A 26,278-nucleotide genomic window follows, 5' to 3' on the forward strand; every position below is an offset into this window, starting at 1 on the left:
CTACAAAGATGGATCATACCGTCACAAATTCAGGTATGAGGTGATAAGTTTTCCCCTCCCCTCCAACTACTGACCTCCCTGGCTTCCTTTAAATACCTATAGAAATCTTACTCCTACAGAGGATGCCTTCCCCAACCTCTTTTAATTCCAGTGCCTTTCCCCTTTTAATTATTTATTATTTATCCTGTATATAACTTACTTTGTATATATATATATATTTTTGCATGTTGTTTCTCTCATTAGATTGATTGTAGGCAACTTGAGGGCAGGGATTGTCTTTTGCCTCTTTTTGTATCCCCACCGCTTAGCACAGTGCACACAGTAGGCGGCTAATAAACGTTGACTGATGGATTAAGCACGGTGCAAAGCTTAACTATGAGTAGAATTTCGTATTTTGATGGTTTTACGCTATCATTGGTGTAGCTATTAACTCCAACAGTGCAGACCCCCTCCCCCAACAACACCTCCATAAGTGTTTACCCACTTTTAGAAGAAAGGAACCAATAAGCCTGGAGAAGCAAGGCACAACTAGGGGTTGGCCAAAAGCTTGGGAGCTCGGAAGAGGGAGCCCCGCCCACACAAGTCATCTCCCTAGCTAGGCCTGCTGGGAAATGTAGTTTTCCGATCCCACAGAGCCTCTGACTCCAGCCGAAAAGCTTAAAGGCGGGAAGAGGAGCCATGACGAAGGAAGCGAGCTTCGGGAACCACGACATGGTCGACAGCAGAGAACAAAACCAGGCCACTCACCTGAGTCCCCCAACACCAGCACCTTCACTCGGTCTAGCGACGCCATCTTGCCGCCACTGGTTAATAACAAGCCCTTCCCGGTCTAGCGCAGGTTGATAGAGAACTTGCTAATCACAGAGCTTGTTTGAACACGGCACCGCCCCCTACCCTCCTTCTCCGCTATTTTATTGGCTAATGGGAATAGGACTTTTTTTTTTGCAGCATTGATTGGTTGGTTGTATTCTTACGAGCAGTGTTTCCTGGGAGGGAGAGACTGCCGGTCCGAGGCAGAGGATGGGCGGGGCTGGGGCTCGGGGGCGGGGCTAGAGGCGGAAGCGGGGCTGCGCGGCGGGCTCTCGGCGGCGCCGGCGTCGCGCTGGTGATGTATTTTGTTGTGGACGGCCCCTGCTTCGCCTGCTGAGCGTGGGGCTCCCGGCTTCTGCCGCCTGTCTTTGGTGAGTGGGGCTCCTCGAGCCCCGGTTTCTCTACCGCACCAGGCTTTCCCTTCCTCCCCTCACTCCCTGGTGCCTCGTACGTCTTGGTCGCCGGATTTCTTCCCTGGGCCGCTCGTTCCTTTTCGGGCCCCGTTCTCTCCCTGGGCTCACCTGCGTGCCCCGGCGCCTCAGGGCCCAAGCGAGCCGGGAGAGCCGGGAGGGAACCTCGGGGCTCGTCTAGGCGAGGCTAAGAGCACGTATCAAGAGCCTGCTAGGGGCCAGGCACCGTGTGAAGCGCTGGCCCAGCTCCCTGAGTTAACAAACGAGGAAACTGAGGCTCCCAGAGGAGAAGGGTGCCTTGCCTGGGGGGTCTCATTGAAGTCATTGAGTTCTGGGGGCTTTAGCTTTTGGCCGGGCCGCGAGGCCTTGCTGGAGGGGATCCTATTATGTGTGGAAAGAGAGGAAGAAAAGAAGCCCTCCTGGGGCTGGGGTCTTGGTTTAGTAGTTCTAAAAAGTTGGACCAGGTAAAGTTTTAGTGATTTCCGCTCCACAAAGCGTTGGATTAGACTTATCTCAAGAGTAGGGAATGTTGTTTGGCCTTTCTTAGCATCCCTAGCGCTTAGCACAGTGCCTGGCACATTGTGGGGGCCTCGTAAATAAATACTCCTTAAACTGACAAATTATTAGAAAGAACAGGTCGATATTTTATTTATTAAACACCTGTTATGTGCCAGGCACTATGCTAAGCCCTGAGGGGCTTACTTTTGTAAAAAAAAAAAATTCCCTGCCCTCAAGGAGCTCATTATATATCTGAGGGCAGCGTGCAAATAGCTATGTACAAACGAGATTTTAGATAGGATAAATTGGGAATGATCTCAGGGAAAGAACCGAGACCCTAGAGAGGCTTCTTTCTTACAGAATGAGGGACGTGAGCTGAGACCTGAAGGAAGCCAGGGAATCTAGGAGTCAGAGATGAGGAGGGAGAGAGTACTAGGGTAGGAAACATTCAGTGAAAACACTCCAAATAGGGAGATGGAGTTTCCCCATGGGAGGAACAGCCAGGAGGCCAGGATCCCTTGATGACATCAAATGAGTAAGTTCTAAGTGAACACCAGTGTTCGGTTCATGCCTTACTGCCTATAGTGCTAGGTTCTGGATGCATAATTAAAATAACTGCTTTAAAGGAAGATGCTTGGTGAGAAAGAGGGATTTCATAGGATGACAAATTTAGATGAGAAAGATTTTAGATTAGATAAAGCTTTTTTATTAAAAAAAATTTTTTTTTGAGGCAAACAGGTTAAGTGACTTGCCAACAGTTACACAGCTAGTAAGTATCTGAACCAGATTTGAACTCGGGTCCCCTGAAGCTGGTGCTGTATCCATTATTTCCTCCTGGATTGTCACAGAGACTAATGGAAATAAGGTAAACTTTTAATAATCCATTGGCATGAAAATAATATGCTTGAGAATCAGTTGACTTTTTAAAAAAATCTATTTTACTCATATGCATCTGTGTTGCCACTACTCTTCTAGGGGAGAAAAATGGACAGGACAGGCTTTCACTTAAGCTGGGCCTTGAAGAGTTGGCCTAAATTTAGACAGAGGTGAATAGACATTCTGGATGAAGAGAACTTGCGAGCCAAAGCAGTAAATATGGTGAAAAAGCATGGTGTGCTTAGAGGATAGTGAGGAGTTAATGTATTGGAAAATGCTGTTGCAATTGAGATAACACTGTAGCTGTCCACCTCTACCATCCCTCTTAACTCCCTCTCCCAACTCCCTTTCACGTTGATGAGCCAAGTTCTCAGAAAGGAATTGATTTTGTATTTCTTCCCTCAGGATTTCATGAGAAGAGTTAGGGGGGAGATTTTCTAATTCTTATACAGGTGTATTCTCCGATAACATTCAAGGCTTAGCTCAAGTTGTAGCTCTTCTATAATGCCTTCCTTGATTATTCTAGGACTCAATGAGCCCCCTTTCCTATAAACTCCCAATTTACTTATAGTTTATGCCATGTGATTTAGCTGTTAGTTATCTTATATTGTCTTGTTTTATTTTGCTGTTTTGCTCATGGGTATGTTGGAATGAGTACTAGCTTTGGTTATACTAAAAGCATAAACTTATTCAAATTTTATGAGAGAAAGGTATCATTTGTTCGCTATACAGAAAGAAACACTATATTCCTTGTACATGTAAATTATGCTCTCAAAATTTTTGTAGATGTGGAAAAGTAGATCTCAGTTTTTATTTTCTCATTTGCCTTTTGTAGATAATATGTTCCAATTTTTTTCCCCCAATCTTTGGTATTCTTCCCTTTTTCCATGCTTGAAGAGTCTATCATTCCTCAGCGACCTCAAAATTGTGTTGCCTCCAGAGACTGTTTTTTATATATATATATATATATATATATATATATATATATATTCATATATATATATATTCATATATATATGAATATATATATATACATACACACACATATATATACACACACATATATACACACACATATATATATACACACACACATATATATACATACATATATATGTATATATACACACATACATACATACATACATACACACACACACACACACACATATGTGTATACAGAGATGTTAAGAGTCCAAATATACAGGCTCCACTCCCATTTGTGGTGAAAAGCGTTGGTTATAAGAATTTTTAGTGTGTATGTTCCATTTTTCCTCAGTCTGGTTTCATCCTTAAATATTCTAAGTAATTGTGCTTATTTGGGTCTCTTACCAAGTTTTCTATAAACTTGTGTTTCTATATACTGCGTCTCACTTTTTAAAAGACAGTATTACTTTTCCTGGTCCACCATCTAAGACATTCTAAAATGGCTTTGCTCTTGGCTAGCATCTCTTTCCACTTGGCAAGAAAATCAAATATTTGATTAGTGAAGTTAATAGGCTCTTTTGGTTTCTGTAGTCACAGCATTTGGTTTACCTCATGATAGTTTACATCAGTTGGACTTTCATAGAAAATGAAGATAATCTGGGTTGATTCTTTGTTCCATTTTTCACTTTTAATTATCAGTAGTTTTTTTTTAAATAGGTCAGGTTGTAGTTGTGTTAATTGAGCAGTCTTATTATTCTAGTTTGGTGTAGATTTTGATCTGTAGGCTTTAACAAGTTAGTAGTCTGAATGTGTTAACAATAATAGCTATATTCTGTGTAGTGCTTTAAGATTTGCAAAATGCTTTACATATATTATCTTATTTGATCCTCTAGCAACCCTGAGGTAGGTACTGTTATCCCCATATTACAGATTAGGAACTTTAGGCCTCAGCACACAGCTAGTAAATTGTCTGAAACGAGATTTGAACTCAGCTCTTTCAGACTACAAGACCAGTGCTCTATTCATTATGCTTCTAGACAGCAGATTCAGAAATAACCCAACATTAATAGCAAATAATTTTCTATCAAAACATTATAAAAATTATCTAATTTCATTTGGTGGGGAAGGGAATCAAACCTTTGATCTCTCTCATTTCTTTGTCCTTGTCTTTTCCTACACCCAGATTTGCATTGAAGTTACTTGGTTTAAAATGTAATACTTAGTTTAATATTAAGTATGGAAGTATATATTTTATTTAGAGGCTTTCTTCAAGGCCTTCATGGGATTTCTCTATTTTGTTCTTTGTAGCAGATGTTAATGCATGAGCCACAATTATTTTAATGGTGGTCTTTTAACAAATTCTATTTATGAGCAGTGTAATTTGAGATGGCTGAAAGATATTTTTTATGCCTTTGGACATGTTTAATTACCACCTTCCTTTCTTTTATATGTAAATAGATCAACAATTAATTATTCCTAAATTAAACCAATTAAATTCTCCTTATGCCTGGATTAATTTTTTTCTTCTTAATACAGGATATATGAAAAGTGCTGGTATTCTGCATAAAATGACTGACCCAGACGTCCTTACAGAGGTTCCAGCATCTTTGAAAAGACTTGCCAAATATGTGGTACGGGGCTTTTATGGCATCGAGCATGCTCTGGCCTTGGACATCCTGATCCGCAACCCCTGTGTGAAAGAGGAAGACATGTTGGAGCTGCTGAAGTTTGATAGGAAACAATTGCGATCAGTTCTGAACAACTTGAAGGGTGACAAGTTCATCAAATGCAGAATGAGAGTAGAGACTGCTGCAGATGGCAAGACTACTCGTCATAATTACTACTTTATAAATTATCGTCTTTTGGTTAATGTGGTGAAATACAAACTAGACCACATGAGGAGGAGGATTGAAACTGATGAAAGAGATTCCACTAATCGGGCGTCTTTCAAATGTCCCACTTGCTTTAGTACTTTTACGGACTTGGAAGCCAATCAACTCTTTGATCTCGGGACAGGTAAGAGTATACCCGTTACATAAATTTTCTTTTCAAGTATTCATGTTTTACAATGGGAAATAATGTCATTTTTAGAAAAAATACACCACATTTTCTAGAACCCAAAACCATCTTTCTTTCCTTTCTCTTTATCTTCCTGCCCTTACCCAGGTTCCCACCACCAAATACATACACATGCATTTAAATTGCTGTCTCTTACCAGACCCCAGTTTGAGCCTTTTGTACATGTGCTTGAAAATATAAATGTCAGGGTCTGTAGTTTTGTGTGTTGGTGTGGTTTAACTTAATTTCTTCACTCAGTTATTGGTCTGGCCTTTTTAGAGCCAGAGGGTATAGTTCAGCTGAAAGGTACAGTAGCTGGGCCTTCCTTTTCCTGGATCCATCTGCCTTCTGTTCTTTTCTGGGACACCAGCTATCCAGATATAAGGTTTATCTGGGTTGATCTATGCCCCCTCTTGTCCTAACACTGGCAACTGAAGCCTTATTTTAAGGGTTGAATAAATCTCTTAAGTCCAGGTGTTTAAAGGGGAGTAGGGCAGGAGACACTACTGTGATACAGCCTCTAGATACAAACCTTTGCTTAACAATGTTTGAGGAGAGGAGACAACAGAAATGTCTTGGATCCAGATCAGACCCAGAAGGGAGCTCCATGCTAGCCACTTGATCACAAGCAATGGAAATACCCCATGAAATTGTAAAATATTTTCCTGTTATCCTAAGATAACTGGGAAGTTACAGTTCTGTTTTCATGTAGGAGATGGGGGGAAATGCCAAAATTCAGTAGGATTGGCTTCATCTTCTAACTTTTTATATTTTTATAATTATGGCAAGTGAAGCTTTTGGTCTTGTTTTCTCAGTAAAGATATTACTTGTTCATAAATTTCTAAGTATCTGTTAGCTAGTACAATTAGCTAAAAAGATATAAGAGTTGGGAAACTAGGGAAGATTAAAAAAAGTCATTAAAACCATTTGGATTTCAGGAACATTGTCATTTAATACAACACTTCTACAGGCCATTACCATGTTCTTTCAGGTTGTTGTCTTAGGTCCATTTATTGTCTTCGGTACAGAGCATTCGCAGTGCAAAAAATTCTTCTACTTGTCTGAAACATAATCTTAGAAAATGGTCTGAGAAATTCGGTGGTTTACCCATTACCACCCAGCTAGTAAATCAGAGGCAGGACTTTAACCAAGGTCTTTCTGACTTCAAGGCTTCTCTCACCTCCATCCACTTACTGTGCTGCCTCTCCTTGGGTCCTTCATAAAGGTAAATTGAACAAGTTTTAATTTTTAGGATCTAAAAATGCCACTTCTGATCTAGCATATATAAAAACACCTTTAAGAGAGAATTTATCTTTCCACAGTGAAGATGTGCAAAAATCTGAATTTAAAATAAATAAAGTAACCAGGATTATTTGTTTCCTTTAGAACTCCTATGATACATTCAAAATAAATTCATATAAAACTTGCTTAGTATAGCAGCCATTGCATAAATTGTGATATATCTGTACACTATTTTGGGCATACTTTTCATACAGTTACATCCAGCGTTAGTCTCACTCCCTGTTTTAAAAGTGTTCAAACTGGAAAAACAGAAAACAGATAAATGTGACCATAAAAATAATAGTATGTAAAATGGGTCTTTGGGATAAAGAATGACGAGAGTTGGAGTTGTTTAAACCAAATAAGGCTAAGAGATGTTAATTATTGTCTTCAGCTTTATTATGCGTACCTACTCATGTATATATGTATGTATGTGTGTATACACACGTGAAGCATTGTAATTGGGAATATTGATCAGTGTTTGTAGAGGACCAAATAAAAGGAAATAGAATTGTAGACTCTGCTGAATTTGATTTAAATTGTAGTCAGATGTGATTTCAGTCATTATTAATCAGTGATTATTTAATCATTTTCCCTTGTTTGACATAACATAACTATGTGTTTAAGAATAGAGATGTAGGTTTCAGTTTTAGAAATTAAATCATTTTAAAACATTGGTGGGAGGGTTCCCCCTTCAGCTGAATTTTGCTTCTGTGCCTGAAAACAGTTATTAGTTGAAGCAGATAATTATTAAATCATTTAGATGTGAGCAGTGCCCACATTAATGGGTAAGTCAGGGATTTTGGGGATCTAAACTTTTAGACAAAATTAGAATCTATGAGACTAGGGACTATTATGTTTTCTAAACTTTGTAGCTACCTCAGGATCTAGTACAGTGATCTCTGTACACAGTAGAAGCATAAATGAAGCAATATGTCCTTGCTCTTTTTCTTTCAATAAGATACATGATTTAACAATGTTATGCTCGTAAGCTTTTAACTTTTTTTTTTTATTATCATAAATGTGAATTTTTATTGGTTTTTAAAAATTAGCAAGACTTTCAACCAGGTCTACATGAGAAATTGACTACGCAGCACTTTGTTAATGGACAGGAAAAGAAAGACAGGTGCTGTCCTGTTTCACCAATTCCTAATTTCTTAGTCCAAATTAGAATAATTTTGTACAAAGGAAGAAAAGAAAAAAGCATTTCTATATATGAAGACTCTGCCATTGTTAAAAGCTGAACTGCCTCCTCGTTGAGATCAGAATCCCATTTATTTAAATGCCTTTTAATTATTGATATGTATGTCATGTCAGCAAGCATTTAAAAGGCATTCTATGTATCAGATGCTGTGATAAACACTAGAAATATAAAGAAAGGCCAAAAAGTTCCTATTCTCATAGTCTAATTGGGGAGATAAATGTTCAAAGTACTCTCTACAAACAATACACACAGAGTAAATTAGAAGTAATCTCAGAGGGAAGGCACGAAGATTGAGGACAAGGAAACACTTTTTGTAGAAAGTGGGGCTTTAACTGAAACTGGGAGTAAGCCAGGGAGTAGAGATGAGGACAGAGAAAGTTCCAGGCATGGAGGACAGCTAGCGAAAATGCCCAGAGTTCAGAGATGGCAGGTGGAGAAGTGGGTACATGGATGGATATAAGACATAAAACTGGAAATGTGGGAAGGGGCCAGATTTGAAGGGCTTTGAAAGCCGAACAGAGGCTTTTCAATCCTGAAGGCAATGGGAAGTTACTGTAGTTGATTGAATTGGAGGGGCAGGGCATGGGGTGGAATTAGTCAGACTTTAGATTAAGGGAGACCACTTTGACAGCTGAGTGAAAGATGTACTGGAGAGGGGAAGGGCTTTGAGGTAGGGAGATCAACCAGCAGGCAGTTGCAATGGCCTGGGCTTGAAGTGATGAGAACCTACACTAAGGTAGTGGCAGCATCATATGTGTTTATAAAACCCTGGAATTGTCCTTAGAATTGTGAGGAGAGCTTGCGATAGAGTCCTTATTGATTAGCAAACTGAGATTGGGTGGGTGCTTCCCAATATTGCATGAAGTCTTTTGGGGCTTTTTTTTTTTTTGGAGGGGAGGAGGGGGAGAGAAGCACGGAGATGAGGGTTAAGCAAAAAAAAGTGATGAATATTCTTTCTTGGGGACAGCTAAGTTGTACATTAGAGTCAGAAAGACTCATTTTCCTGAGTTCAAATACAACCTCAGACACTAGCTCTGTGATTCTGGGCAAGTCCTTTAACCCGTTTGCCTCAGTTTCCTCATCTATAAAATGAGCTGGAGAAGGAAATAGCAAAGCACTCCAGTATCTTTGTCAAGAAAACCCCAAATGGGTCACAAAGAGTTGGACACAACTGAAATGACTGAACCACAATTCTTTCTTGAAGTTTTCATCCTTTCCAAGGTCACTGGAAATAATCAGTTTCTGATATATGAGTTAGATCCCAGATCAATCAGTCAACCAACAAATATTTCTTAAGTACCTATCATGTGCCAGGCAGTGTGCTAAGTCCTGGTGATACAAAAACAAAAATATTCCTACCCTCAAAGAACTTATATTGCATCCAAAGGTATTTAAATCAACAAATTTGACAAGTATTTATTAAGTGCATACTCTGTGGGAATGAATAGAGAGTGTGTACACAAACACACACACACACACACACAAATTATCTGCTCACATCTTTGGAGGGTGTGGTTAGGAATACTTCACATACTTCTCTTTCGTAGACTGTTCATCTTGTTTCATTGATGATTAGGCTCAGATTTGCAGGGGGTGTCCTTGGGTTGCATCTTAAGCTCTTTTGCTCTTCAGAACACATTATTCCATTCCCATCTGTGATTTCTGATGGGTACAGAAGCATCTTGTGCTATTTGAAGATCTTTCATTTTGTTACTTGTAGACTGTATTGTTATCGAAATTGTTAAATTTGATCACTATGTATCTTAAAGTTTGCAGCATAGGTTTTTATCACTTTAATTTTTTTCCTCCTTGCATAATTTTTCCATGTAGTCACATACTTCTTGTAAAAAATCCTTTTTTTTAAATTTGGGTCTCTGCTTGCAGTTGTTATAGAGTTATTCCCTTCTTTTGAGGGTCTCTAGATACACAATAATTTTTGATAATTAGTCTTTGGTTTACACCAAGTCTTGGAGTCAACTTTAATGGATTACCACTTATTGGGAATGTTGAATAAAGGATTTAGGCATCCATCAGGTTCTGACTGTTTGAAGCTTCTTCCATCTCTGGAATTCTACAGAATTTTGAAAGGGGGAAGTGTAGGGAGAGATGATCAGAGAACCTTAAAGCTCATTTAGACACACATTTAGAGAAAAAGAAGGGACAGCAAAGGTCAAATTTAGAAGGATGGTATAGTGTCACAATTCAAGACAGTTTCAAGAAGGATCATGGGATTTAGTTTTAGAACAGATCTTTAACTGTAATCTCATTCAACCACTCCATTTTATAGATGTAGAAACTGTGACACAAAACAGTAAATGATGTAGAGATTCAGGATTTAAATGCAAATCCATGGAATGGTCAACATTGAATCATTACTAAAAGTCCTGGATTTGGTAATTTTGAAATCATTATTTTAGTAGTTCAGGTTTAGAGTAAGGGTTGGGAAAAGGAAGAGGTCTGAAACCAAAAAATTGTCTTGTGTATTAAAGCATAAAAATTCGTTATCCATTTAATGTGTTGATTATAAATAAAAATCAATATATTGAGTTCCTCCTGGATTAGTAATATCAGAGATGAATTAGTAATTATGCACGCCTATGGAATACTATAGAAATTCAGCCATCTTTCTAAAGTTGCTAAATATATTCTGTGCCAACTGAGAACACTAACATGTTAGTGGAGAATTTTACTTGTATTCTATCTCTAAATATTAGAGGTCAGAAGACTAATCATGTAGAAAAGATTTTTCTTTTCATTTTCATCATACTCTTGTCTTTCATTCATATTAGAAAACTACTTTTAACCCTTCCATGGTAGGGTTTAATCCTTGCCTGAGAGGAGCAGTACAGGGTGGGAAGGAGTAGATGAACAGGCTTAGATAGGATAGCACCTAATCTTCTGGGTAAAGTTGGGACTGGGTCTGAATCTGGGCCTAACCAAGTATAGGCCAAAGACCTGGCCTGCCTGGGCGACTGGGCTTCTCAAGGCCACCAGAAAACAAGAGGCTGAGGTAGAACAAGGCTAGGTCCAGGAGCAGCTCACTTAAGTGCATTCCCAAAACTTTGGCCTAGACTTAAGTAGACTAGTAGGTTAAGTAGATTAAGTAGGCCCTAGACTTGGACAACACCAGAAAGAGAATAAAGCTAATGGTCACTGCTCTATCTACTGTAATGGAGTAGTAAAGTCTGATTTTAAAATAAAATAAAATAAAGATTGGACAAATTGCTGTCTGTTGAGTAGTGACCCAAACTGCCAGGGCTCACAATTCATTAGAAAATATCATGCAAGAAAATTGCAGAACCATTGAGTGAATGATCATCTTTAACTATCTTTAAAATCATATAGTCCTTTCTGTTAATTGGAGATTTTAGATAGGTCAGACAAATATATTCCACAGATAAGCTTGAAGTGAGTAGTTTTTGGCATAGTTTCTATCAGAGGCCTGTTTTCTTTGCCTTTAGTTTACTCTGTTCACTTGCTAAAGAAATTGCTAAATGCCCACTTGCTCCTTGGGACTTTCACAAATGGGTAGTCAGACCAAAAAGTTTTGAGGAATTAATGATTCTCTAACATAGGTGTTGGCAAACTGTCTTGTGGGCCAAATCTGGTCCACCGATTGTTTTTATACATTCAAAGGCTGTACAAAAAGAGGCAGTAGATTGGATTTGGACTATGGGCCCTAGTTTGTTGGCCTCTGCTCTAGAGGCAAGATGAAGAAATCTTGTTGAGACTGGCCAAGAGTGTTGGGGGTGGGGGTAGGGATGAGGGAGCGACCCACCTTCTCCCAAAAACACAGGTGTGCTCTTTGTCTCTCTCTGTGTCTCTCTCTTAGTTCTAGACTGAGTGATGATCAAACAGAAGAAAGACCTCAGTGGGTTATTTTTTCTGCAAAGGAGCACAAATTTGACCCACAAACAAGTAACAAGTTCAGGAACTGTGGAATGGGAGTGGACCAGGATCCCTTCCTTCCCTTTCTCCTGCCACATCCCCCAGCAGAATAGGGCTATAGCACTGTTTCTCTTACCCTCAGCAGCAGAAAAAGATCATACAAGGCCCTTACAGTTCCTCCAGAAGCATACAGAGTTTAGTCCTAACACAGAGTTCCAATCCTGGAAGATGAATAAAGAAACAAACAAAAAGAATTGCTATAATGGCAGGGATACTCAGGATACCAATCCAGAAGGGAATAACTCCAAAACACCTACAACAGCCAGTGCTTCAAATGAAAACACACGTTGTCCAAAAGAGTGATTGTGATGTTATAATAAATTGAGAGGCCTGGAGGAAAGAATGGGTGGGAGGGGAAGGGGGGGGAATGAGAGCAGTGGAGGAGAAACTTGGGGAGAGAATTAGCAGAAAAGGTACAAAACAATGCCCAAACAGCAGACTCCCTGAAAATTAGAATGGACCAAACAGAAATTTATGACTTAATGAGACAACATGGAATATTAAAACAAAGTCAAACAATTGGGGAAAAAAAACAAGAAAATATCAGATATCTCATATAAAAAAAAACTGATCTGGAGAACAAATCAAGGAGTAATAATTTAAGAATCATTAGATTACCTATTAACTGTGACCAAAAAAAAAAAGAGCCTTGGTATTATTTTTCAGTAAATCATGAAAGAAAACTGCCTGGACATATGTAGAACCAGAGGACAAAGTGAAAGTAAAAGGAACCTACTGATCACCTAGTGGAAACTCCAAACTTAAAATTTCCAAGAGCGTATTAATCAAGATACAGAGATTGCAGGTCAAAGAGAAAAAATACTGCAATTAATCAGAAGAGTTCCAGTACCAATGAACCACAGTCATGATAACACAAGGTTTAGTAGTTCCCACTCCAGGGGGGCAGAAAGTATGGAATGTATTCCAAAAAGATGTATAGGCCTATAACCAAGAATAAGTTTCATCTCACACCCATCAGATCAACATAGTTGACAAAAAAGAAAAATGACAAATGTTGGGGAGGTTGCCAGAACATAGTTACATTGATACTGTATATCAGTGGTTTGCTATGAATTGGTGTGGCCATCCTGGAGAGCGATTGGAAACTATATCCCAAAAGTACCTATGCCCTTTGATCCAACACTACCATTATTAGAGCTACACCCCAAAAGAGATGAAAGGAAAAGAAAAAGGTTCTATATATGTTTAAAAATATTTTTTGTATTTTAGGAAATGATGAAAAAATAGTTTCAGAAAAACATGAATATAGAAGACTTGGTTGAATGGTGGCAGAGTAAAGTGAGAAGAACCAAGAGAACAATTTATTGAATAATAAGAATAGTAATAGTATTCATATAGCGCTTTAAGATTTGCAAAGTAATTTAGAGTACCTCATTTAGCCTCACAACAACCTTGGATTGTTAATATTAGCCCCATCTTACAGTTGAGGAAACTGAGACAGACTGAGGTTGTGACTTGCCCAGGGTTACATAGCTAGTAAGTGTCTGAGGCCAGATTTTAATTCAGATCTTCCTAACCCTAGGTCCAGCTCTGTCTATAGCTTAGCATGCTATAGATGCCATCAGCATTATAAAAAAACAAATTCTGAAAAGCCTAAGAAAACTAGTCAAAGCAGAATCAGCTAATATTGAGAAGACCAGTGATAAATGCCGCCTACTTCCTGATAGAGAGGTGATAGAATAATTTGCAGAATGAAATGCATTTTTGGACGTTGATAACATGGGAATATATACTTAATTTGTTATAAAGGTGTTTTGTTTTCCATTTTCCAGTGGAGGAAGAGATGGGAGGGAAGAATACTTAATACCAGCCTCTTCCCCTCATTTATTTATTTTAGAAAAGAGGCTGTTTTGGTCAGTAAGTAGATATACATGTAAATATTTTGCCTTTTGAAGCAAGCAAGGTAAAATGATAATGTTTTCATTTTACAAATGAGAAAATAAAGTTCAGGGGAATTCCATGATGTGTTCAGGGTCATAGAACCAAGTTAGAACTTGGCTCTCAGATTCTTATTCCACAGCATCATGTGCTACTCAGTTGAATATTGTGATGTGCAAATGCATCATGCAGATGATAGAGGTTCAGAATGATAAAGGCAATCAGATTATTGAAGGTGTTAATTGGGTAGCTTGTTTTTGAAGTGGGCCTTAAAAGGATGGATTTGAATAGGAAGAGAAAAGTCAGGAAGTCATTTCTGGAGGGGAAACAATATAAACAAAGACTTGGAGGTGGTAATGAGCAAGAGGCAATGAGGCAGCCATCCTGGATGGAGAGAATGGGTCTTTGGCAATTACAGCCACTAATTTTTAGCTAGGTAGAGTGGACCATATTGTAGAGATCCTTGAATGCTAGGGTGAAGAGTTTGGATTTCAGCTTAATCTTATTTGTTTACAAACTACCAAGTGGGCTCTTGAGTAGAGGACTGATAGTTGAAAGCTCTTTAGGAGAATTAATCTTGTGACTGCATGTAGAATGGAGTGGGAAGAGACTGGAGCCAGGCTGGAATTAGGCAACAGATAATGTGGGCCAGGACAAGTAATGGCTGTAGTAGTGGAAAATGGCTACAGATAACAGGATTTTATGACAGATTGTGTATAAGGGAGGGAAGAGGGAGACTACATGTGAATAAATGTTATTTGAGATGGGTTTTATAATGGTCTTAATGTTTTTCTCAAATTATGGAGAATAATTTATCCATTTTTTGCTATAAAAAGCCCATCAAATTGATATTTATCATATTATATGTAGTAGAGTATGTCTTCTAGGGTCTGTTGTCTTAATTCTTTTCACTTATTCATGTCAGTAGCAAGGTTCCAATAGATTTCACTGAAAAACTTGGAGTAAAACTTGGCAACTTCTAATACAGATCTCTCCAACCTGCATGTAAATGGGGGTTTTCATTTTGTTAAAAGGGAAAGGTATACGTTGTAGAGCTAATTTATTCCATTCTCTTGTCATTTAAAGTACTAGCTCCTCTAAGTAGCTTGTGTAGTTTATAGTGAATAGAATTGTTGAGCTGGGAGAGACCAAGATCTAATCCAGTCCCCTCATTTTACAGATAAAAAAACTGAGGGGCAGAGATTTGAAGTGAGCTGCCCCTACTCACACAAAATTTACAGTTAGAGCCCAGACTTAAACCTGAATTTCAGTCACCTGATTCCAAGTCTAGCCCTCCCTTCATTGTACCACAGCTCTCCCTTTACTCATTTAAATACAGCCTGCTTCAGGACCTAAACCCAGGACAGTGACCAAACACTATATCTGAGACATTCGGGCCGTGATCCCCAGTGAGTCTGGGTTAATGATTTTTTTACTACTTGTTTCACATGTGTCACCACCAGCCTCCAAGCACTCTCAGACTATGGTAGCTTATGACCTTCTGGTGTCCTCAGCAAACAATATAAATGTGTGGTGGTGGTGGTGTTCCTTTGAAAGAGCCAGATGTTTGACACATTTAGATAAAATTTTATTGAATTAATTCATTGGAACTTCCTTATTGTTAAAGTGAGCAGAGTGATGTAGCATTGACTGCTTACTAAACCACACAAATCAAGATCCATGTGTGTGTGTGTGTGTGTGTGTGTGTGTGTGTGTGTGTGTGTGTAAAATTATTTTTTAATTCGGGTTAGAGAATTAGATTTGAAGAATCTATTGGAATAAGGTAGTCCCTAAGTCATGGGGTAGGTTTTAATAAAATATTGCAATAGGCAGAAAGGCATAACAAATGAAGTGTATTGGTTTCAGACTTCCTGAGAGTATAAGAAAACTGTTGTGTGCTTAGCTTTGATCCTATACTGTGAGCCAGCAGAGTATTTCTTTAAAAACAACTACCATGTTCTGACTTGCTGTTTTGATTTCTGGTTCCCTGCATGTGTGGTGGTATCTACCCTATTCAGTTGGAAGTTCCAAGAGGACACAGCCTTAGTCTGATTCATCTTTGTATCTCTTCCAGAACCTCCCTAGCACAATACTCTGCACGTGGTTAATACTAAGGAAGTTAATTTGTAAAGAACCTTGTGTTGACACCTATATTAAAATATAGCCAACATAAGTGGAAAGGACTTGAATATGAGATATAAAAATCTGGTAGCATCCTAGAAAGTATTTTCCCCATTCCAGTGAGACATATGTCCAGTAACATAACTGATGTTTCTTTGTGTGGTTAAATAGTACCTGTGGAATGAATGTCTGGGAAGGAAGGAGCACTACAGGTGGACTTTGGTTTTGAGTTTAAAATGAACCCAAATACCTTCTTTTTTTGAAAATGTTACCACATAGAGACTGATTGGGTATCTCTGGTTCACTAATCACAAGCTTTTGTTGTCTGTATAGGAATTTTCCGTTGTACCTTTTGTGAAGCAGAAGTGGAGGAGGATGAGTCAGCAATGCCCAAAAAAGATGCTCGAACAGTTGTGGCAAGGTTTAATGAACAGATCGAGCCCATTTATGCTCTGCTACGAGAGACTGAGGATGTTAACTTGGCATATGAAATCCTTGAGCCAGAACCCACAGAAATCCCGGCCCTAAAACAAAGGTGGGTTATGAGGACTTTATGCCTTTACCAAAGGTACTTTCATGTTGAGTCTGTGTTCGGTGTTTGGACTTCTGCACCTCTAAGAGACTATCCATTAGGGGTTAGCAGTGTATTGCTGACTGGTTTCTCTAACTCAGAGAGTTGTAGCTTTGACTAAATGTCTGGCAGAGTCTCCAGGTGCTAATTTTCCCAAGTCACTGCAAAAGGAAATGTGCTATAATCTTGTGGCTTGTGATATTCTCAAAGTAGGCAAAGTCATCTGAAGCCCAGCAGGAGAAGTAGAGACAAAGAATTAGATAATCAGTGACCGTAGAGTTAAGGATGAGTAGGAGGGCCCAGCAGATAGCTGGTCTGATTTGGAGACTAAGAAGATGGCATGGAACCACATCACCTGTAGTCTCCTAATCACCAGATTCAAGGGTCTTTCCTCAGCTTTTATCCTCCAACTCTCTGCAGCATTTGACATTATTGATCTTTTTGGTTGACATTATATTGAAAAAACAGGCTTTGTCAGAGTTAGAAGTGGCATAGCAGGTCATGGTCATACAGCAGAATTCCTTTCCTTGGAGGCACTAACTAATCCCCATGATGACAAAGTTCAAGTTGTGGCCGTGCTTGTGGGTGGGTGAACTCTAGAAAAAAATGAAGGGCATTACAGTTGGGGAGTTTGAAGAACAAGAACCATTATGGATGATAGCCATGAAGAATGATCATGATGAGGTGAACTGGGATCCGGGTGCTGAACATCATCAGGGAATCCAAGTGATTTCCATGGGAAAAGTATATTGTAATCATGTGTGGTAAACTTCAGAGGAGGAGAGGTTGTTAACCTGTATTATCAGAATAGTGGTCCAGGAGCTGCAGCAGGGGAGTTTGGGGTTTGCCTACTGATCCCTCTTCCTGGCCCTGTAGATCATGAAGAGTTGAAATAAACAATTTCCATAGAAGAAAGCTTCAAAAGAAGTAATGTCAATTTAATTCCAGAAGGGCGAAGAACCCTTTATTGAAATGAGCCAGGATGTGAGGGAGGAGATGGGAAGAAGGGAAATTGTTCATTACAGATTGGAATTACAAAGGATAGAGTGGAGGGAGTAGTAGAACCATCACCTTCATCACAAATTCTAATTCCTCCACCCTTTCATTACCCATTCTCTGACTTCACTTTCTTCCCTTCTCAGTCTTGGCCCTGTAAACCAGTTCCCTCCACACTGTCTTCTACTCTTAAACCTTTCCCCTCTTTGTCCACTGGCCATTTATCCCTCACCAAACCCCAGGCCTGGATTATTCCTACCATCTATTGCCTTTGCTTCCAACTATGTGCTATTGAATAGTTTTGGAGGAAGTCACACAGCCATGCTGGCGGGGTAATTATAAATCTGTTAGCCACTTTCAACTAGGTCTTCACTACAGTGAGGGAATCTTTTTATTCCTCCCCAGTTTATGCCCTGTCTCTCCCCTCACAGAAGCTATTCCAAAACTTCTCTTCTTTCCCTCCCACATTATTTCTTCTGCTCTTTTACCTGAAGACTACACCTCTTTATTTATTGAGAAGATTGAAGTTTGCCATGAATTCCCTCTTCTCCACTGTTCTTTACCTTATTGCCCACTCTCTCCTTTTCCCCAGCCTCAAATAATGAGATAGCACTTCTCGTCAAGGTCAGCCCCTCTACATATGCCACCAATCCCATCTCTTCTAATAGGTTCCCCCCTTAGTCATTCTGTCCGTTCCTCTAACTTTCAACCTCTTCCTAACTAGTTTCTTCCCTACTGCCTTCAAATATGCTCGAGGACAGTTTGGACCCTTGAGAAGCTTATATTCTAATGGTAGAGACAACATAAACAGAAGGAAGGCAGCCCTAGAGGAGATGACACTAGCAGCTGGCAGGGGAAGCCCCCTGAGAAAGGTGGTAGCACTTAGGCCAAGTCTTGAAAGAAGTCAGGGATTCTGAGTCGGAGTTGAAGAAAAAGAACATTCCAGGTGTGGGACACAAGGAGGGTGAGGGAATGAAGGCAGCCGACAAAGCCTTGTGTGAAGAACAAGTTAGCCAGTCTGACTAGACTGTCCAGTATGTGGAGAGAAATAATACGTAAGAAGATAGGAAGAGCTGGGTTATACAAAAGCTTCAAATGCCAGATGACTTTACATTTAGTCCTGAAGGTGGTTAGATGGACTGGCAAAGAAGAGACTTGAGGCAGGGAGCCCAGTTAGGGTGCTCTTATAGCAGTGTAGGAAAGAGCTGATGAAGGCCTGAGTTAGAGTGATGGCTTTGTGAGTGAAGAAAAGAGAACATATAGGAGAAATATTGTTAAGGTATAAATGACAAGATTTGGCAATAGATTGGACTAGAGGGGAAGAGTAAAGAGTTGAGGAAGATACTAAGAATGTAAACCTGGGTGACTGGAAGCATGGCAGTACCCGCAACAATAGTAGGGAAGTTAGTTAGAGAGGTTGATATTGGCGGGGGAGGGAGAAGGTAATGAGTTATGTTTTGGACATGTTGAGTTTCTAAGAGATGTGTTTGGGACATCCAGTCTGAAATATCCATTAAGTGATTGTTGATGTATGACTGTAATCCTAGAAATTCCGCTCTAGGCATCATCTATATAGAGATGATGCTTGAACCTGTAGGAGCTGAGGAACTCACCCAGATGAGGGAGTATAGAGCAAAAAGAGAAGAGGAGCCAGGGTGGAGCTGTTCAGGGACTCTCACGGTTCTTGGGTATGTTAGAAGGAGCAGTCAGGCAAGTCTGAGGAGAACCCGAAGAAGAGTGTGCTCAGGACCAGCGGTGGGGTGGGGCAAGAGCAGTCTGATGCTGCAGGGAGGTTGAGAAGGCCAAGAATTGAGACAAGGCTGTTGGTTTGGCAATTTCTGTTGAACAATGATATAGGAGGCCAGATTGCAGAGAATTTAAAAGAGAAAAAGTGCAGGCACAAGTGTAGACTGTTGTTTTTTTCAAGGACTTAGTTGAGCAAAAGAGAGATAGGACAAAGGCTAGTGATTAATCTAATTTCAGTGTAACAAAGACATCAGCTACTGAACCCCTCTCTTCTCACATATACACAGAATTCAAGGGTGATAATATATGTATCTCTATCTCTGGTGCTTTAAGAGTTACAAAGCAATTTACAAGTGAAGTCTCATAATAAATCACACCAAGAACGTCACCCATACTTGGAAGACCTCCTTCACCTCTAGTCTGTCCTTCCCAGTTACTTGAATGTCTGTTTAATCAGTTGCTGCTCTTTACCTTAGTAACATTCAGTTTTATAAGCATTTATTGAGTAGCTACTGCTTTAAGGGACTGCTGGAGTAGGTACTCAGAGAGCCTAAACAAATAAAGAGGAAAACAAGCGTACAGATAATCGGTACGTGAGAAAGTGAGACAACTGCAAAAGTGAGGTCCAAGCAAAGTGCTCCAAGAGTTTGAGGAAAGACTCTGGTCTTGGGGAAAGTTCTCTGGTCTTGGGGATGTGTGTTAAGGAACACTTCATGGAAGAGGTACCATCTCAGTTTGGCCTCAAAGAAAAGGGGAGGGTATTAGAGCTGGAGAAGAGGAGGGCCCACTCATCATGTGGCAGACTGAGCAAGGAAGGGTGTGGAGATGAGAGCAGAATGAAGACTGGACGGTAGAAATTAATCCTCTTTAATTGGAATGTAGAATGCATTGGAGAAATTTATACAACAACAACATTGTAAAGATAAAATAACATTTCATTTAAAAATAGCTTGGAGGGCACCAGTATGAGATGAAACCAGGCAGGTAGGTTGGAGCTAGCTTGTGGAAGACTTTCAGTGCTAGGATCAAGAGATTTTATTTCTGAGGCTTTGGAAACTCATTGCTTTTTTTTTTCCCCCATTGGAGCATTTTTATTTGTATGTATGTTTTATACCCTTAGAAAAAGAATCCCAGGATTTTTCCTCCTGTGTGTTTTCGTCTTGCTTCCTCATGGTCCATGATGCCCGCTGAGGCTGTAAGCACAATGAACCCAAACTGACTGGATGGTAGCAGATTATTCTGCCACTTTTCCAGATCTTTCAATTGACCATCAAATCTGGGGCTGATTACACCACACTTGTTTAATCTGCCCATGAAGTTCACAACAGTTTTTCCTGCTCTGTGATCATCAATGATCTCAAATTCGCCAATGTAATCATGCTTCATCATCACATTTAAGAACTGGACAATTACTTTAGAGCATGGCCTGATGAGAACCTGGCGTTTTCCTCGCTTTTCTGCATTGTTGATGCTTTTGAGAGCATCTGCCAGGATATTCATGCACACCGTGGTGGTGCCGCTGCAAGATGGCGGAAAAAAGGTGGAAGCTCGTTGTTAAGTTTTTAAAGAGAAAGAGATGATATGCTCCTGGCACTGGATTAGCAGTATTATTTATACAGCAATCTGGAGAATGGATTAAACAGGGTATAGGTAGATTGGAGGCATAAAGACCATTTAAGCCATTCCAGTAGTCTAAGCAATAAAAAATGAGGTCCTGAGTTAGTATGGTAGAGGTGGAGATAGATAGGAGAGCCCCCATTAGAGAGAGACTTGGCAACTGATTGGATATGGGCATGAGATGGGGAAGAGTAAATGATAACTCCAAGGTAATGAACAGGACATACAGTTAAAATCTCTTTGGAAAGTCACAGTAGCTCATGAAACATTCTGGTCAGCTTTCGTGCTTCAGTTGTCCATCAACAAGACACTGAATTAAAACTATATTTACCTCTTCAGCCACTTTTGGGGGGGCATTAGTGTTGTAAATCCTAGGGACAGGATTCACTGGACTTCTAACAGTTGTCTTTCTGTGTGCTCAAAGCAATGGAAAATCAGTGGGGTGTATCTACCCTCCAGAATCCAGTAAAGACTAACTCTGAATAGAGCCTCTGAACCCTGACTAATGCACTTACAGGCATGATCCAGTAGAAGGGCATTTCAGGATTCTCTTCACCTTTATAGATTGGCATAAAAGTGCTATAGCTGCTGACCTCTAACCTTCCAGTAGATACCTAGCACTCTCGTTCCTGTCCCTCATCTGCCTTCCTGTCAATGTTTATGCAGTGAATTTTGTTTTTTATTTTAAACTTTGTTTTCCTCTTTGGTTTTGCATAGCAAGGAACGTGCTGCTGCTGCTGCTGGAGCTGCTGGCCTTGCAGGTGGACATCACCGGGAAGCTTGGGCTACCAAGGGTCCATCCTATGAGGACTTGTACACTCAGAATGTTGTCATCAGCATGGAGGACCAAGATGATCTTCACCGGGCAGCAGCTGAAGGGAAACCCACCAAAGAGAGACCTATTTGGTTGAGAGAGAGTACAGTCCAGGGAGCCTATGACTCTGAAGAGATGAAGGAAGGTAAGAGACTAAAATATGGCTCTGTCTTAGGTGCAGCTGAAGATGTTCTGCCAGTACTCTTGTATGGCTTCATCATTGCTGTCTCTTGCTGTAAACTTTTCACATCAACCCTCTTTGTAACAGGAAGTTAGAAATGTAACAAGAGAACAAGGCACATTTCAGAAAATTTGTAGTACTCCCCAGAAGCAAGCTGATAAAATAGCAAGTAAGGTTATTTACTTCTCTTTTTAAAACATTGTTTCCAGTTTTAGGGAGAAGATCCTGCAGCCCTGAGTTTGATTTGAGATTTTTTTCTTTTTGTTGTGGGTAACACTCAATACTGGAAACATTTTTTTCCTTGTCCTGAGTCTGCTGACGTTATTTATCATCCATTTACTTCTTCTGGAATCACTTACTAATTTATGTTCATAACAAAATAGTGCTTTAAAGTTTGCAAAGTACTTTAGTTATGTTATCTTATTTGAGCCTCACAACTACCCCAAGAGGTAGGTGCTGTTATCATCTTCCTTTTGTAGATGAAGAGACTGAAGCAGACAGAAGTTAAGTGGCTTGCCCAGGGTCTCACAGCTCTGCATTTGATGTTGGATTCTTTCTGTCTTCAGGTCCAGCCCCGTATCATCTGCACCAGTAGGTGCCTCGTGATCCATATTATATGTGTAGGACAGTATAAAGCACAGTTAAAAAGAAATATCATGGGAATAGAGGCCAGTGATGGGTCACAGCTGCTTCCTTCTTTTGGGAATTTCACATAGTAATTTCCAGACAGGTTATATGCTGAGTTCAAATCCTGCCTTGCTGCGTGACTGTGGGCAAATCCCTTAACCTCTTTCAGCCTCAAATTTCCTCCCCTATAAAAGAGGATAATAGTACCTACCTCACAATGTTGTGGTGAGGTTCAAATGAGATAACATTAAAGAGCTTTGCAAACCATGAAGTGCTAAATAAATGCTGACTATTATTGTTGGCTCTTCTTAACCATACTGTGAGCTGTACAAGACCTTGAGAACTCCAGTGGCACATGCCCTTTTTGTAACTGAATCCAAAGTTACTATTGCTCTTTAGATTTGGGGGGTCGATGTGCCCATTAGTATGGAAATGAGGCTAACATATGTTTGTAGGGTGCCCGAGAAAAGTGGTGCTGGTACTAGATCTTTCTGTACTCCTGGCAGCGTTTCACTTGATTCCTGGGCTGAATTACCACTATTACTATGCCACTTGGTTTGGTTTTTGTCTTTGTTTTTGTTTTTAATGAAAATCTTATAAGCAACTAAAAATTACCTCCCTCTTCTATTTTTCTGACCCTCTTCACATTATGATCTATTTTTCCTTGATAGTATTGACAAGGGCAGAGAGAGCATGCCCGGGCAACAACTAATGGTTTTCCACAGTATGACTTTCCACAACATTCTCATTTTAGTCAGGAAAAAGATTCCCTTGACAACCACAATTCCACTTCACTCCAGCTAACTGTCATTCCTATTGATCAGGTCAGTCTTAACATTAAGGAGTCTGGTGAACAGGGCCAAATTTTAAGTAGGTGAAGTCTGCGAAGTCTGCTGTTGCACACCCCTTTGGGGGATTGCCACAATCTAGCATTATTCAGATTGCTTTGCAAAATGTCTGGGTGATTGGTTAATCTGATAAATTAATCTGTGCTGGTGTGATCATGAGAGAAGGCAGTCCTTTATCCAAGGCCCTCCTGAATATTGAGTATGTTTTTTACGTGGGCCTGTCTCTGTTGGCCAAGCCAAAGAAGAAAATTTTGTGCCAAGCAGATGAGGGCTGTGCCCTGTAGTGCTTTATAGCACCCCTCAAATCATATTGTAGAGATGGATGCCTGTTTCTAGCAAGATGCACGGCTGGCCCTACAGGGGAATGTTCAAAACTGGCACATCTGAGTAATGACCACATTTTGAAAGGAAAGTTGTTACACATGAGTTACTAGGCACTAGTGGTGTTAGAAGAGTGACCTGTTTTTAAGGCTACGAAAGATGAATCAAGTCCTATTGATATACATTTTAAATTTTCACCTGGACAACCATTTATGAGCTTCCTTGGTACCAGCTTTCTCAGTAATTAGATATTTATTAGCAATATCAAAAGTATAATTCAAGTGTCTTTCTACTCAAACTTCACTTAATTGTAAGAAAAATTTTCATTGTTAAAGAAGCAAAATATTTGCACAGGAAAATTCACAAAGTGATAGGGTGGTGAGGAAAGCTATGCTTATGATGCTGTAGCATTTGGAAGCACCTTCTGTTGTAGGGAAAGCTCTGGTTGCTTTACTGACAGTCATTGTTTAGTCCCAGACCAACGTGGAGCCTCCTCTCCATTTATAGAAGAGCTATTGTCTCCTCTTGGAGGGCAGTTTACAAGTTCTAGATTCATCGCACAGGGAGTGAGCATGCCAGGGACTTCTGAAGGTCCTTATTTGTTATATTTTCTTTTTCAAGGTGGACTAGACCTAGATGCTTTTCAGGAGCGGGAAGAAGGCAGGATGGCCCTGGACGATAATGAGGAGGTCATGCGGGCCCTTCTCATCCATGAGAAGAAGACACCTTCAGCCACAGTTGGCTCAGTTGGGGCAGCTGCTCCTTTAACTACTGCAAATGGCAGTGACTCAGAGAGTGAGACAAGTGAATCAGATGAAGACTCTCCACCGCGTCCATCGGCTGCTGTCTCAATGTACCAAGAGGACGACGACGAAGAAGAGGAGTTTGAGGAGGTGGCAGATGATCCAGTTGTCATGGTAGCTGGACGTTCATTCTCTTACAGCGAAGTGAGCCAGCGACCTGAATTAGTGGCACAAATGACTCCAGAAGAGAAAGACGTCTATATTGCAATGGGACAGCGTATGTTTGAGGACCTATTTGCGTGAAACTTCTCCCGTGTTTTCCATGCTGACCAGATTAGAGAATGTATTTTTCAAAATATTTTCCAATATTTAGTCTAAAGAAAATATTCATCTCACACAAATCAGGACAAGGTAGGAATCTGACTTTAGTGTGCCAAAACAGAAAAGAAGAGGAAGGAAGGGAAGATGATAGAGTGAATTTTATACAGACTGCGAAAATTCATTCATCCCTTTGTCACCACAGTATCAGTATTTCTACTCATTTTTTTTGTGTGTGTATAATTTCTTAACTTGCTCAGTCTTTTAAGTGAGGACTATCTCTGGTACAGTATGGATTTTGGTTTTCCAGCCTGTTTATCAAAAAGATATTATGCAGCAGTTAGTTCTGATATGTAGCATGACATTGTTTCTTAACGCAGAGTTTTAAACATATAAAAATATGTAAAATATATATGCATATGTATATATGAATATAAGCTTTCCTATAGGTGCCTATAAGAGTAGTAACTTTTGTAACACTTTCTCTTACAGTTTTTTAAAATATCATTTTACAGGCCTTTGGGGACAGTAAAGATTGTGTTTCAGAATCTGACCCTATTAAAAATGATGCTTCATTTACATAGGTGAATGTTAGAATTGAATAACTATTTTCAAACTATTTTATACCAATTAAAATTTGTTATTGCTAGTAATGTAACACCCAGGGGCAAGGGTTGAAACTGATATTTTATCTCCTTTAAAAATAAAGTTTTCTTTAAAAAATGTTTTCTTCAGGGGTGACAATCTCTGTCTTCCATCACATAAACTAATATCTGGTTGGGGTTTTTTGTTTGTTTGTTGTTTTGTTTTGTTTTGTTTTGTTTTTGGTGAGGCAGCTGGGGTTAAGTGACTTGTCCAGAGTCACACAGCTAGTGAATATTATGTGTCTGAGGTCGGATTTGAACTCGACTTCTCCTGACTCCAGAGCCAGTGCTCTCTTCACTGTGCCACCTAACTGCCCCCAATAAACTAATATCTGCGTATGCCCAGGTGCCTTTCTCATTTTACTTGTTAAGTGATTTTCTGTTCTGGGGTGTTGCTGCAGTGAAATTGCTGTTACAGAAATAACTTTCCTTTATGCCATGATGCACATGGAATACCTTGGCCTTTAAACCTTGATGCTCGTTACACTTTTAATAATCATGTTAAACCATTGCTAGAGCCTGAAACTTCCTAAAACTTTCTAGTTCTCTGGAAAAGTGTAACTCATCTCTATTGAAGATGACCTCGACCCTTTTACCTTCCTGAATTATTATCCCATGTTGAACCCTCCTTTTATTGCCAGACTTTTCAGAATAGCAGTACAGAGCATTCCCAAAGTCTTAGTGCAATGTTAAGTTTTAATTTAAAAGCTTAAAATATGGAAATGTATGTATTCTGTTTAAGCTTTAAAAACTTAAAACTATACTAAGACTTTTGAAACATCCTGTATATAGGTCCTGGCTTTCATTGCCACAGAAACAC

The 26,278-nt window shown here is 39.7% G+C and overlaps 2 protein-coding genes and 1 pseudogene across 4 annotated transcripts in view; 1 reads left to right on the plus strand and 2 right to left on the minus strand.

Annotated features, from left to right (window-relative positions):
- The window catches only part of RABL3 (RAB, member of RAS oncogene family like 3), a 58,613-nt gene extending 57,592 nt beyond the window's left edge, over positions 1-1,021 (minus strand). The window contains exon 1 of the mRNA XM_020985894.2: positions 748-1,021. Within this exon, the coding sequence (XP_020841553.1) occupies positions 748-793 (46 nt within the window). The 5' untranslated portion in view covers positions 794-1,021. The remainder of the gene's footprint in view (positions 1-747) is intronic.
- A 41-nt stretch (positions 1,022-1,062) lies between these two features.
- Positions 1,063-25,539, plus strand: GTF2E1 (general transcription factor IIE subunit 1). 3 transcript variants are annotated; one of them, XM_078146722.1, is made up of 6 exons: positions 1,063-1,181; positions 2,449-2,583; positions 5,058-5,537; positions 16,366-16,567; positions 21,680-21,921; positions 24,375-25,539. In XM_078146722.1, the coding sequence occupies exons 3-6, from the start codon at positions 5,063-5,065 to the stop codon at positions 24,797-24,799; spliced, it is 1,344 nt and encodes a 447-aa protein (XP_078002848.1). In that variant the 5' UTR covers positions 1,063-1,181; positions 2,449-2,583; positions 5,058-5,062; the 3' UTR covers positions 24,800-25,539. The 3 variants fall into 3 exon arrangements, with proteins under 3 accessions (XP_078002848.1, XP_020841549.1, XP_020841551.1); XM_020985890.2 differs by having other exon boundaries at positions 2,457-2,583; XM_020985892.2 differs by lacking the exon at positions 2,449-2,583.
- On the minus strand, positions 20,418-21,319 carry LOC110208083 (small ribosomal subunit protein uS8 pseudogene; annotated as a pseudogene).
- Positions 25,540-26,278: the final 739 nt, after the last annotated feature.

The sequence above is a fragment of the Phascolarctos cinereus genome, unplaced genomic scaffold, assembly GCF_003287225.1.
Source record: "Phascolarctos cinereus isolate Bilbo 61053 unplaced genomic scaffold, phaCin_HiC Scaffold_726;HRSCAF=1367, whole genome shotgun sequence".
Taxonomy (NCBI): domain Eukaryota; kingdom Metazoa; phylum Chordata; class Mammalia; order Diprotodontia; family Phascolarctidae; genus Phascolarctos; species Phascolarctos cinereus.

Coding starts and splice junctions, on each gene's coding strand:
- GTF2E1 (XM_078146722.1), top strand. CDS start 5,063: ATGAAAAGTGCTGGTATTCTGCATAAAATGACTGACCCAGACGTCCTT. Junction 5,538..16,365: donor ACTCTTTGATCTCGGGACAG/GTAAGAGTATAC, acceptor TTGTCTGTATAG/GAATTTTCCGTTGTACCTTT. Junction 16,568..21,679: donor ATCCCGGCCCTAAAACAAAG/GTGGGTTATGAG, acceptor GGTTTTGCATAG/CAAGGAACGTGCTGCTGCTG.